Source organism: Lichenostomus cassidix, chromosome 1, assembly GCF_008360975.1.
Source record: "Lichenostomus cassidix isolate B80296 chromosome 1, HeHo_3.0, whole genome shotgun sequence".
Taxonomy (NCBI): domain Eukaryota; kingdom Metazoa; phylum Chordata; class Aves; order Passeriformes; family Meliphagidae; genus Lichenostomus; species Lichenostomus cassidix.
In genome coordinates, this window is record NC_139479.1 from 99,758,042 (window position 1) to 99,772,319 (window position 14,278).

Genomic DNA, 14,278 nt, shown 5'->3' on the forward strand with positions numbered 1-14,278 from the left:
AGTGGGCTCACTGCACCCATGACCATGAGTAAGTTTCAGAAATTCTATTAGAACAGGCATATTTTTAAATAACATAGTAAATAGGAATACCTTTTCCAGAATGAAGCTTAAATTCAATTGCCCAGGAGGAAAGTTTTATACACATGTGACTGGATTTGAAACAAGCTTCCCCACCCACCCATTCCTGATGACTTTTCATGTAAACTATGTAATGTGCAAAGCATCACACAGGTTCAAGAAAACATTTCTAATTCAAAAAGAACGGGGCAGGGGGGAATTTAAAAAAACCAAAACAGAAACTTACTTTTGCCTGAAATGCAAAATACAATGGTAAAACCAGCACTAAAGCTGGGAAGTCATTTTGTACAAGAAAAGTAGAAGTTTACATGAATTACTTAAAAAGCCCAAATTCACCAAAACCAAATCACCACTCAGGGCTCTCTCAGAGGCCTGAAGAGCTGAAAAGCAACCACTGTATTTCCAGAACACAGTACTGTCAAAATTGGCAAAAATTTCAGCACCAGGTCTCCTTCCTCAGCCTTTAATCAAACACCTGACTTATCAAATAGTTTTTAATCAAGACACACCAAGACACTCTTCATCTCTAGGCACCATCTCTGTTTTCAGACTGCTGCCCTCCTCACAATTCTGTCAAGGAAGTAAATTCCATTAATTTTTTTCAGATCAGGATCAGCTCTGACCTCTCTATAACATGCTACACACTCTGTTTTTACCTGGCTTTCCCATCAATTTCCCAGCTTGCTTCCTTGCTTTATGACCCACAGAAGTTCAGGAAGAATTTAAGCAAAATCCAACTATTTTAGCATTAAAGCAGGAGGCAAAGATTGGTTAGCAACACAAATGGTACTACAGCAAATCTAGTAGTTTTGAACTGAACAGACCTGAGCTTGTAATGTCAGCTACTTAGATGTCTGAATATTTGTCAAAATTAAGTCATATTAAAACAGAGGGCTCTGTGTGCCTTGTGGGTCATAGCAGACAGGTTGAGGTGGGTAATTTTTTTTTCTTAAAAAGCATACAACCTCCAGCTGTGAAACAAAAAAATAAAGTTACCAAAATATGATCTACATTTAGCCAACATGAGCATTATTTATTATCACAGCACTGCTCTACACCTCATTATTACACCTTCCAACTTCCTCAGATTTTCACTATTTGCTTTCATCTCTCCATGCCAGTTTGAATATTAAGAAGCAATCACATGATCCAATCTCTTGGAAGTCAAATGGCAGACAAGAATTCATACTTCATTCTATTTTATTTAAGTTTTCAAGCTGCCTCATTTTCCAGTTTGATACCTTATTTTTAAGAGGAATGTACCTCACAGAAGAATGTACTCTGTTGCAGAACGTAAAGCTTTTAACATCCAAGGAATGTACATGAGGAGTTTAGGCACTACTCAGATGTATGGTTACTTAAAACCACAGGAAGGGCAAGAAAATACTCATACTCTGTGGCTAGCGCAGGTCTTTCCCATGAGAATTCTTTTTGTGTTTTATAAATAAAGATAAAGTTTGGATGTTATTAAAAACAGTGTCCCAAGATCTGGACGGTGCAGGCCTGGCCAATCAGGCCTAGGGGGAGGTTTCTAACTGACCAATCTGGGTGACCTGTGAAAACTCTATATATATGATGAAATCAAAACAATAAAGATCTTTCCTTCTTGCCACTGAGAACTGAGTTCTTTACTCTGCTAGCTGCTCAACAGCGACAATACTCCAATGTATACAATTGCTAGGAAGATTTATAATGTTTGCAATTTAACAGTTTTCCACAGTTCAGAGTCAAGAGAATCACATGGGCTTTTAGATCTATTTCTGACACAAAGCAGAAGCATTTGATATGCAATTTTGTGGGACACACCGTAAGAAATTTTTTTGAGTTCTATTTTAATGTCCTTCCAGGACACACTTGATGACAGCAAGGCCCTCAAAGCTATGCAGCCATAACTAATTCACTGAATGACTTGTGGTTCTCTTCATAAATGCACCTCCTTCATATATCCATTTCCTCATGTCAAGTGATGCGATTCAACAGCCATCCAGGAACTCATTTCAAGATTTAGCTATTTTCTTGCAACTGCCTTTAAAAAGCTATGCCTACTAGAAATCAGACCGGAGGACAACACCAGTTCAAAGACGCACCACAGAAACACAACTGCACCTTTTTTACTGAGAAGATGCAACACAGGACACTCACATACATCACTTTCTTCCCTCACATTTCCAAAAATCTTATGCAAGGAACGAGAAACATTGAACCTGTGCAGTGTAATCTACTCAGACTAAATGACCAGAAGAAAAGTCAAAGCTATTTCATGGGCTGCAAGTTTTCACAAAGGCACAATTGTGAATTTTAGTTTCCAGTTCCTTAAATCAAAGTGCCTCCTTTCTTTTACGTTTCTGGGCAGCTGAAAGGCTTTTGTAAGTTTCAATTTAGAAGGAAAACACCCGTGAAACTTTCAACTGAACACATCTAGGGTCACTACAGGTTTCTGATCATCCATACTCCATGCCATGGATACTCCTGCTTCTGTACTGCACTGAGAGCTTCACCAGGAACAGTCAGAAAAAGGAAGATATTCAACAGACATTAAGTTTTCCCTTATTCACACAAGGACAAAGTGAAACAGGAAGAATAAGGAATATCTCAATACTTGCCATGGCCCATGCAGAAGTATAATTATTTTCCAGCTACCTGAATGCAAAACAGCCCTTTGCAAGGTATGCACAGACTTAAAGAATGCAACATCTGAAGTCAATGTTAGATCTGGCAAAATATGTCAGTCTGTTGCACGATCTTTATACTAATTAAAACAACGCACATATTTAAACATATTTAAACAAAATACCTTTAATACTAAGTAAAACACAGTAGTATCAGAAAATAATTAGAACAGTTAACTATATTATAACTGAAAAAACTTAAGTCTGTGTATTACTCTTGAAAGACAGCTGTCTTCTTTGGTCTATCCTCCTCTGTACCGTCTCCTACTAGCTAACCCTCTAAACTCCTTCCTCACTAAGTAATTGCATTTACACTGAAGAGCAAGTTAGAACTCAACTTCTACCCCCACAAAAAGATGTAAACAGCCAGTAATTGTTCAGCAGGAACAAGAAATTTTCTACTTGCACACCATAATCACATCAGAAAATACACACCACTTATTTTAGAGCCCAAAACCAATGAGACAACTAAGAGCAAAAGTGATATAAGCTCATAATGTTCACACAACTCATTAATATTCTGCATCCTCATCCTTTTTTCCACATGCAGAATTTGTGCTAATATCTACAGAAAGACTGTAAAAGCCTGTTATTTAAAACATATTGTAGGAGCAAGTACAGAAGACACAGGTATTTAGTCTTGGAATACAAATGGGATAGCAGGATAGGTGTGGCAAAACAAGACTCAAAACGCAGAATTAACTTAGACATAATATTAGCAGGAACGGTTCAAAAGCAAAATCACGAGCCTATGCAGGGTATTAGGCAAAGGAAGCTTTTTCTGTGTATTATTTCAACTGCGTACTGTTTCTGTGTATTTGGTTATGGTCACTCTAACATCAAGAGCAACAGACACAGCAAGCTGGCAAACACCACAGCTCCAAAGAGTAAGAACAATCATCACACCCTAAAAAAATTGCTCTAAACTAGGGTTAAGAAAATCTCACATGTACTGCCTGCTGGCCAGAAAAAGCTCTTCTTGCTAAGTGTTTATATAAGATGCAAATAACAGGGAACTAGGCAGTCTTTCAATTTTTAACCAAGACCTTTTAGAAGCAGCAGCTAGAAATACCATCCTGCCTTACTGACGTTTTTCGCTGAGTTTGTCTAAGTAAGTATTTAGTTCCAAGATGAAAGACCAAAACTCTAACTGCTTCTTTGGCACAGCATGGGAACTAAACCACAGGGTAAAAAAGAGAACATCAGGGTGTGAGTCCCACCTCGTTCATAACACACTGCAGCATTTGAGACAAGTCCCTTAAGCCTCTTAACATGACCTTCGGGAAGGGAGCATAAGTCCACATTAGCTGGGGGAATAACCTGGAAATATCAAAGATGATCCTCAGAAGGAAGGACTCAAAAAGTAAACAGGGCCTTATAGAACCAAGGGTATCAAGAAAATCAGAGCAAAGGCACTTTTGACTTTAAAGAAGCACTAAAGGATGCTCTAGGTTGGACAAGCAAACAGTATAAGATGATTAATAACCTGAAGCATATTGATGATTATCATGTTGCTGGATGACAAATCAAGGCCAAATAAGACAGCTTCCCTTCATAAATGAGACTACAGTCTTTAGCCAACAAGTTGCTCAATTAAGAGCACTCCCTAATGCACTACAAACATCCCAAATAAAGCAAAAAAAACTGATTTAGTACAGCTTTCAGATGGAACAATCTCTCTCTGACTTATCAACAGATCATTTGATCTGCAAAACACACCTGCATCTCACCCTTAGGGAATACAGGTAGTATACTGCAGATAGCAAAATTCCAGCCCCAGGTTAACAGCCAACCTTTTGCGCTAAAATTCCAATTTTCCAGTAACTTTAACAATTACTCCTCCTAATCTGTCTCTAACAAACACTAAACATTGATACAGCTGAGTATGGCTACAACTGAGTAAAATTACCAGGTCACAGTTCACACTGTGGGGTTTTACTGGAGCAGCACTTCCCTCCCACTCAGTGTTTAAAGACAGATTGTGTCAAAGAGAAGTGAAAGCAATATTCCAGTACAACACTTTCCATCCACTATTCTGATTCTCCTCCCCCCCCCCACATATTTTGTAGGAAAGGGGAAGTGAAATATTTAAGAGTCAGTCTTTTTTTCATATTACTCAGGAGAATACATAACAAGAGTAATATAAAACTATCATTAAAAAAGATACTATTTTCTCACTGTTTTAGTTAAAAGTCTCATTCATGTGCAGCCCTGGGCCCATACAGTAACTTTCTTCACTTCTCCTACATATGAGACAACTCAAACACCTTTGCCAGCACACTTTGAATCACTCCTTTCTGCCACGTTGCCCAAAATGTTGTGCATGACTGATACACACTTTTAAAGAAAGAAACCAAGTCAAATCTGGAACTGAATCTGCCAAGGTATGCAAAACAAGGGCTTCTACACATATGCTCAGAAAAAGAAGGTCAAAGAAGGTGTTATCCCAGATTAACAATGCTGCAAAACTGGTAACAAACGAGGAGAAAGCTGAGGTACTCAACACCTTTTCTGCCTCAGTCTTCAGTGACAACCTCTCTTCCTGCACTTCTTGAATGGATGGACAGCAGGATGGGGACTGGGGGAACAAAGTCCCTCACATATTAAGATCAGGTTTGTGACCACCCGATGAACCTGAATGTGCACAAGTCTGTGGGACCTGATGACATGCACCACAGAGTCCTGAAGGAACTGGCTGATTTAATTGCCAAGTCACTCTCTATGATACTGGAAAAGTCATGGCAGTCAGGTGAAGTCCTAGGTGACTGGAAAAAGGGAAACATAGTACCCCATCCTTTAAAAGGCCAGAAAGGAGGACCCTGGGAGCTACCACCCTGTCAGCCTCACCTCTGTACCTGGGAAGATCACAGAACAGATCCTGGCTGTTCTGTGCTAAGGCACAGAAGAAGCTGTGCTAAGGCACATGGAAGACAGGGAGGTGATTTGACCTTCATGCCTTCACCAAAGCAAAGTCCTGCCTGACCAACTCAATGGCCTTCTATGATAGGGTGACTATATCAGTGGGCAAGGAAAGAGTTACAGATGCCATTTTTCTGGACTTCTGTAAAGCCTTTGACATGGTCCCCTACAACATCCTTCTCTCCACATAGGAGTGATGTTTTTGATGAAGGGACTGTTAGATGGATAAGGAATTGATTGGATGGTCAAATCCAGAGGGTAAAGGTGTTCCCAGAGTTAAGCTAGAACAGAAGCCACAAGAGCCATATGCTGCTCTTGGAGCAGCTCACAGGAGCATAAGCACTGCTCTTGGACTCTTAAAAGTGCACAGAACTCCAACTGGACCTTTAAGAATCCCAGTTCTTAAAGTTCATGAAGGCTACAGAGCACCCTTGAGAAGTTTCACTAACTGCTTGCTCTGTTTTGCTCTACCCTAAACACACACTTCTGACACCTGTAGCTGAAACCTCATTGCTGCTCCTCTCCACAGAAACTTTCACTGTCAAGAGATGTCTGTGAACTGAAAGATACAGAAAATATTGGGTCACCTGGTCTGGCACCATTCGTGGCTGTGCACAGTGGCACAATTTACCCCTTCCCTCCTTACCACCACATCCATACTCAGCAGATACATCTCCCTGCCTCACATGCCAAGCCACCCTCCCAAGGCACTGGTTCCGGAGTCCATGACTGTGTGCTTTCCCATCAGTAGACAACCACACATGAAATCTGTTTTAGACAGCAATTAGCACAGTAACATTCAACAGATCATTTGACTGCGGCATGACTGCCTCTCTACGTTCAGGCTGCATTTTCTGTCCAATCCCTTCCATCGAGGACGTAAGAGTCTGAAAGATTTGGCTCCCCCACCCCCTCTGTTGCTCTGAGCCGCTTATAATGAGCATTCAGAAATCCTTAAGTTATCATGACACTCCTGGTTTTCTTGCATCGAGCAACTGGAAAGAGATATTCCTAAAGAAGCTCTGCCCCTAAAGTGCAGTTATTTCACCTTTTCAGTTCTGTTGTGCTCACTCTTCCAGTAAAATACAACAACATCCTGGCATAATTAGTAAGGGATTGAAATGGGAATTTTATGCTTAATCAGATGCATTTCTTTACAGCCATGTTCTCTATTTCTCTCTTAAAATGCAGAGTACAACAACAAAAGGCATTCTTTGCCCTGGTCATCCTGCCAACAACAACTAAGTTAAAGAAGAGGTCAGTCAGTTTTGACACAAGTGTGGTCACAGTAGCAAAAGGTTTTGGACATGATTTTCCACTCCTGCAAAAGTGTCAGTAGCAGGAATTTTGTTTTCTAATCAATGTGAATGTCAGTGGAACAATTAAAACTAGACTAAACCCAAATTACACCTTCAGGACTTCTGCCCTTAAAAAAAAAATCACTTCAGTCATTAAAAGCACTCACCTCGAATAAACAGTTGAGAATTTGTTTTTAGAGAGATTTATAGCCATGATTCAGACCATCCTACTCTCATGCTTACAGTCAAAAAATGTAGCACTGGGTGTTCTAGAGAAAACTGTCTACTGAAACAAATCACCAAGCTGATTTCTGTGCTGGCACATAGCAAAGAATTACCTTGCCTCACATAGTACAAAATAGCTTGGATCAGCCAGACTATGGCATTACAGAGGTGGTACAACAGACTGGGAATCACTTTTCTTTTTCATGATTCTGCAGTAAAATAGCTCCAAAAAATAGCCTTGTCAAGGTATCTTGCAGTTCAGTAATATACTCTTGCACTTAGATGATACAGAGAAAGGGGGTGATTTGCTATCAGTGTGTTCAGCTGAGCCTCTCAGTTTGATTGCAAGTATGGACATAGTACACAGATCACTCAGAACAGGGTTGTGTTAGCAGAGCATACAGCAGAACAATACCTCACTCTGTTACAGACTTACACTTGCTACAATTAACATGCAAGCATCCTCAATAAATATTTACCTAACTGGAACATCCTATAATTGATGACTCAGTTTCTGCTCCTACTAACTGCTATAAAAGTTTCTGCTTCTAGGAGAAAAAGCCTGTGTTTTGGTCTCACTTTCACAAACGAAGTCCAATGACTAATATCTCAGGCTTCTCCCTGCAGCATTCATTTGGTCTTTGCACAAGCTTGAGAAAGAATAAAACCAAAAATTCAGCAGGGAGAAGTACATACTTGATCTCATGGACAATCCACTGTTTCCTGTTCATACAAAGCAGTGCTCATGTTTACATTTATTAACATAGAGCAGGCCCACATTTCAGAGTAAATACTTGCTTACAAATTAGGTCGGTGGCCAAGAGCCACCTCCGTTCCCTGCCTTTGCCCCTAAGTGGATGTCTGCTGAAACATGCTTAACAAAAGAGCAGTTATAGCTCTGCTTCAAGTTAACATTTGTTGATTTTTTGTCTTGGAACTATTTCTATTCCCACCTGGTAACACATAGCTCAAGTAGCACATACCGTGTAGACGTCTAACTCGTAATAACACCAACTGCAGAGAGTCAGTGAGCGAAAACAAGACTCACATCTTACAGTATTAGTAAAGAAAAGCAAGACTTTGCTAACTAATACCTCTCCACCACTACTGCTCCAGCTCCTGTACAATCAAAGTGACTGCACGCAAGGGGAGAAGGGTCACAGGGTCGGTTTGATCGGGATTGCTAAATGGTCAGGCAGAGCCTAGGCTTCCTTGCTTAACCTTGCTCCTAATGCTCTCCAAAATTAAAGCGTAGGACACATGCCCAGTAAACCAAAAGCCGACTATCAGCAAACAGGAAACACAGAGTTAGGCAAAGAAAGGATGTGATGGGGAGGGAACATTTCACCACTTTTCAGAATACACCGCATGTTATATCCACACTCACTCCCTACCCTTCTAAAAAAAGACAGAGGACACCCCAGCTGCTCCAGTCTCACGAGATGCCCAAGTTTAAAACCGATTTGTAGGGTGTTACTCCTGCTGCAACTCTCACCTTTGATTTTCCCAGATCCTTTGTAGGCACAGAAATAGTTTCCTGGGAGAGGAAACACCACCTGACTCCCCAGGGAGAGAGGCAGAGGCCCCTAACCCCATGCTTCCTCTCACTTCCTACCAGCTTAAGAGAAAGGTGCACAAATTCCCCCTTGCTTCAGGGACTCCTCTTCCATCAGCTTGAGGACTCTGCCTCAGGTACTCCCAGACCTCAAGGAAGCCCCACTGACACCTCATGGAGTACTTGTCCACCCCTTTACCTCAGGGCACCCCACACCTCAGGGAGCACCCCCGTACACTTCGGGGCACCCCCATTCACCCCAGGGAACAACCCCTGTACATCTCAGGGAACATCCCCCACTTCAGGAAACATCTCGCTTCACCCCAGAACAAGCCACCCCGCAGTGAGCACGTCCCTGTGAACACCTCAGGGCATCCTACACTTAAGAGAGCACCCCCCACTTCATCTCAAAACTCCCGACGCTTCAGGGGACACCCCTGATTCACCTCAGGACACCCTCCTCCATCTCAGCCCCCTCCGAGCGCCGCCCCGAGGCTCTGCCGTACCTGCTGCGAAGGCAGCTCCACATGCAGGGCCCGGGCGGAGGAGCCCGGCGGTAATGCGGCGGGGCCGGCAGCCGAGCTCATCCTCACGTAGGGTCCCCGCTCCACTCACCCGGGGCCGCCGGGCGCGCAGGGGTTAATGGCGGCAGCAACGCCGACCCGGCCGTCCGCTACGGAGCCATATTACCGCAGTGCCAGGGGGTGGGCGAAGCACCGCCTCCCGTAAGCCCACTGGTCCTTGCGCCGCCGGGGCGGGAGCCATCCTCCTTCCGGAGTTGCGACTGGCTCAGTACAATGCCAATCAAGGCCCCACTTCGCTGGCCCTGTCAAACCGCTGGAACGATCGCCGGCGCCGATTAGAGCACCCGCTTCCGGAAGGCGGGACGGCACCCGAAGAACCGGGCGGTGACTGGAGGACATCGAGTTTGATTGACAGGCTGCCTTCCGTCACGTGTGCGGGAGCTGTTGTCATCACGTGGTGTGACGGAAATAGTTCAACGGCGGGGACGGGCACATAGGAATCGGAGGGGTTACGGGGCTGTTCCCAACACTGTGGATCGGCAGCGGTGTCCTCCACACCACCTCGACCTGCCCCATGTGACACCTGCCCCATGTGACACCTGCCCCACGTCAAATCCATCTGACTCATGTCAATATAAAAAAGACCTTAAGCCGTTAAAGAGCGTCCAAAGGAGGGCCAGGAGGACGGCGAAGGGTCTGGAGGGCCTTATACGGAGCGACTAAGATCACTTCTTTTGTTCAGCCTGGAGAAGAGGCTGACCAATGAGAGTAGATCTCATTAAGGTCTTCAGTAACCTCAGGAGGAGACACAGAGGGACCCTCTGCTTCAAGCTCTTCACTCTCGTGACCAGTAACAGGACCTGAGGGAATGGCATGAAGCTGAGTTGGGGAAAGCTCAAGCTGGATGTTAGGAAAAGGTTCTTCATCCAGAGCGTGGTTGGACACTGGAACAGGTTCCTCAGGAAAGTGGTCACAGCACCAAGTCTGACAGAGCTCAAGAAGCATTGTTTGGACAATGCTTCTCAGGCACATGGTGGGATTGTTCTGGTGTCCTACACAGGGCTAGGAATTGGACTCTATGATCCTGATGAATCTCTTCCAACTCAGCTTATTCCATGATTCTATGAACCTGCCCCGCATCACATCCACTTGCCTCATATCACACCAACCTTCTCCACAGCACATCCACTGGCCCATATCACCCCAACCTGCCTCATGTCACCCCAGCCTGGCTAACAACAGACCAACCTGCCCCATATCGTGCCAACCAACCGAGCATCAGACCAACCCATCCCATATCACATGGGCTTATCCCATTCCATGCTAGGCCATCCCATGTCAGGCCAACTCATCCCACATCATACCATCCATGACACCTACAGACACCAAAGTCCAACAGAACCATCCCCTCAGCACCTACCTCTATCCCACCCAGGCAACATCCATCCTGACCACAGGGACCATGCCCACCAGGAACAGCATGATCCCCATATACCATGCAGCTCTTGGAGCACTAGTCCTGTCCCTGTGCACCACCAAGGCCATCCATCCCAACAGCACTCTGCAGCATCTGTCTGCTGTAGGTGGTCGTGCTGGAGACACTCATCCCCATGGTACTGCCGGGGACCATCAAGGACTGAGTCAAAACACCTGTCCCCACACTGCTGAGAACACCAGTCCTGCCAGCCCTGCCAGCAGCACTGGGAATGCCTGTCCTCAGCACGTGCCACAGCATTGGAAACGCCTGTTCCCACTGAGCTGGGCAGCTCTGGAAGGGTTGAGTGTTCTGTGCAGTGCTGGAAAACCCCATCCTCCTGTCCTCTGCTCCTCCTGTCTTCCAGTCCTCCTGTCTTCAGCAGCATGCAGCTCCCACACCAGGGAGACCACCCTGCTGGAAGCCCACTAACCCTTCATTCACCTGCAGTACTTCTGGGTTAGTAATATCCGTGCTGTGGTGACATGTTGTAACAGCGTTGTTTGTTCTTGGGTATTCAAAAGTGAACTGGTTAAAAAGAAGAAAAATGAAAACTGGAGTGGAAAGTCAAGTTTTCTGGAGTTTGATGGCCATTCTCGTGGGATGAAGTCATCCTCTTCCATCCTCCTCCTTCCTCTGCATCTGCTTTTCTCCAAAGTGCTTCCTAGTTGGAATAGAGATGCTAAACTTTTCTCCTGGGTGATTCCCTGGTTTACCCCATAGTAACACATTTCTGCAGACTTTTTTTCCCATATTATTTGATTCTATATGTAGGCATCAAATAAATTCAGTACCTCAAGATTAAGTTTTGGACATCATTGAGTGTGGTGTTGTGTGCGAGTTCTGGATGTTACTGTCTCTGATCAGGACAATTGATTAAAAACAGTGGCCTTTTGTGGAAAATCTGGGAACAAGTGTGTCACCAGTTTTTCCTTCTGATTAAAAAAAAAAATTTTCTATTTCAGTATTTTCAATAGCTAAGTCTTCTGTTTTCAAGCACCCAGACTCCTGAGCTATGTTGTCAAGATCAGGAAGTTCAAACATAGTAGTTTTGGACCTGTTGTATCAGTTTGATTCACCTCTTGGTTTCTGGTTCATAACAAGACACACGCTCATTTCTTTTGAGCTTTCCATCTTCACCTTGGAGGATTGAAACTTGCTTTTTAGGATGAAATCTGGGGGGTTTCTTTGCTCGTCGTGTGAAAAAAGCATTCAGAATGATGAAATTATCTAAACATCAAGAAAATTTGGGAATGCTTTCTGCCTTTGAGGCTCCCAATATGCTGCCTCCAGAGAACAAAACTAATTCTAGCTTAAAATAAGATAGGAAATTAGTGAAGATCACAGCTGTAAGAATAGTTTTTCCAGAGATAAATCACTAAAAACAATTTATGGAAGCCATGTGAAAATGCCACTGCTTTTTTGCCCAAAATATTTTTTAAAAATGTATCCTTTAAAAAAAAAAAATAAGTCCATCCTCAGATGAAACGTGACATTTCTGTGACTGACTTTTTCCCTCACTTCTTCACCTTCTCCTTCTATAAAAAGTGTGTTATCAAGATTATTCTCACCCTAAATCCAAAACACAACCACATACCACCTATTATGGAGAAAATTAGCTCTATGCCAGAGAACACCAGGACACTAACTTACATAGATTCGGTGTCTTTAAAGTCTGTATGTCATTACCATAGCAGGATTTTCCTATTTTTGTTTATTTTCACAAGAACCGACTGTGATGATAAAATATTGATGTTTAGAAGAGTCAAATGTCTTACTTAGCATAGCAGTGCCCTGTGTAAGGAGATTGCATTTAATTTGCTGCTTGATGTAGACTGAGAGTTCTGATCTGTAATTCAGAGATTAAAAATCAAAATTCCACCCAGAGAAAAATTCAAATATGACCCCAAAACCCATGTGGATTTATTAGTGATTTTATAGCAGTGGAACTCATAGAGCTGCAAAGAAGTCCTGGCAGATTTCCAGCTTACAGTAGCTCAAGCTTTGTCCTCATTCTTAATTGCAGACTTATCATTGGGATTTGTATCCTAGCATGAAAAAGAACCTCTTCCAAGGGCATTATAAAATGAGAAATTTGTAGGGATAAGGTTTCAGATTTACATCTGATTTTCATGAGTTTTGAGAGGTTTAGTCCCTGCCTTGTCTAGTTCACCACAATAACCATTCAACATGATGACAGCCATTTAATAACCCAGATTGTCCCTGAATTGTAGGGCTTACAATAATTAGTTCATTAATAAGGAATGTTGGATTATTTTAAGCAGAATATTTGCAAGCTGCAGCTGGAGAGTGGCTTCTTTTATCCCTAATTATGAGCAGGCACTGGAGGCAGAATTGCTGGAGCAGTACTGCCCAACTCACCATGTACATGGCATTACGCAGGACCCTGTGGAATTTACTGATGCCCTAGGAAACTGTCATTTGAATTTTCTAACCACATCAAAAGGATGACATTATCTGTCTGCATCATTTTGAAGATCACAGCATAACCTTTATAATGTCCCTGTGGGTGTTTTTGCTGTGTGTTATCATAAAATATGAAGTTCCTGCGACTGCAGCAAGTACAGGGATGCACACAGTGCTGCCACATCCATAACCTCCCCACCTGCCCAACCAAAGTGGTGTGGCTACTCTCTGGAGGGAAGGGATGGCATCCAGAAGGATGTGGACAGGCTGGAGAAGTGGGTCTGTGTGAACCTTGTGAAGTTCTACCAGAGCAAATGCAAGGTCCTGCACATTGGTCAGGGCAATCCTAAGCCCAAACACAGGCTGGGCAAAGAATGAATGGGGAGCAGCCCTGGGGAGGAGAATTTGGGAATGTTGAGGGATGAAAAGCTCAACAGGATCAGCCATGTGCACTGACAGCCCAGAAGCCCCTATGCTCTGGGCTGATCCCAAAGCATGGGCAGCAGGGGAGGGGGGATTTGGCCCCTCTGTCCTGCTCTGGTGAGACCCCACCTGCACTGCTGCCTCCAGCTCTGGGGTCCAACATCAGAATGACATGGAGCTGCTGGAGCGAGTCCAGGCGAGTTCATGGAGGTGCTCTAAGGGCTAGAGCCCCTCTGCTCTGGAGACAGGCCAGGAGGGCTGGGGGTGTTCAGCCTGGAGAAAAGAAGGCTTCTGGAAGACCTTAGAGCCCCTGCCAGTGCCTACAGCTGTGGCGTTAAACACATGATCTCTACGATGGTGTGACGAAGACACTTTATTGCAAAAATCTAGGGCTCTTAAACTGTTAGTTTGTTATGAGTTTTCACACTTCTGAGGCACAAAAATGTGCTTAACCAACTACTATAGACTACGATAGGAATAGGCATCAGATGTAATCAACTATGAGCCTCACGGTGTGAGTACTTATTGGTTTTAATAAATGTTTTACAAATTATGTAACTTGATTTTCACCTCTAGTTTAGCTGAGTCATTCCCAGAATGCTTTTCTAGTCAGCCAAAGTAACAGAAGTGAGCAAGGATTTTACAAGGGTAACAAGGCCCCCGCTTTGCAAGGTCTTTCTACTCTA

The 14,278-nt window shown here is 43.6% G+C and overlaps 1 protein-coding gene across 4 annotated transcripts in view; it reads right to left on the reverse strand.

Annotated features, from left to right (window-relative positions):
- UVRAG (UV radiation resistance associated) overlaps positions 1 to 9,466 on the reverse strand; it is a 94,728-nt gene extending 85,262 nt beyond the window's left edge. The window contains exon 1 of one of the 4 annotated variants that reach the window (XM_085074428.1): positions 9,251 to 9,466. In XM_085074428.1, coding sequence (XP_084930554.1) covers positions 9,251 to 9,331 — 81 coding nt within the window. In that variant the 5' untranslated portion in view covers positions 9,332 to 9,466. The remainder of the gene's footprint in view (positions 1 to 9,250) is intronic. The other 3 variants (XM_085074410.1, XM_085074418.1, XM_085074436.1) reach the window with 3 other exon arrangements.
- Between the last annotated feature and the right edge of the window lie 4,812 nt (positions 9,467 to 14,278).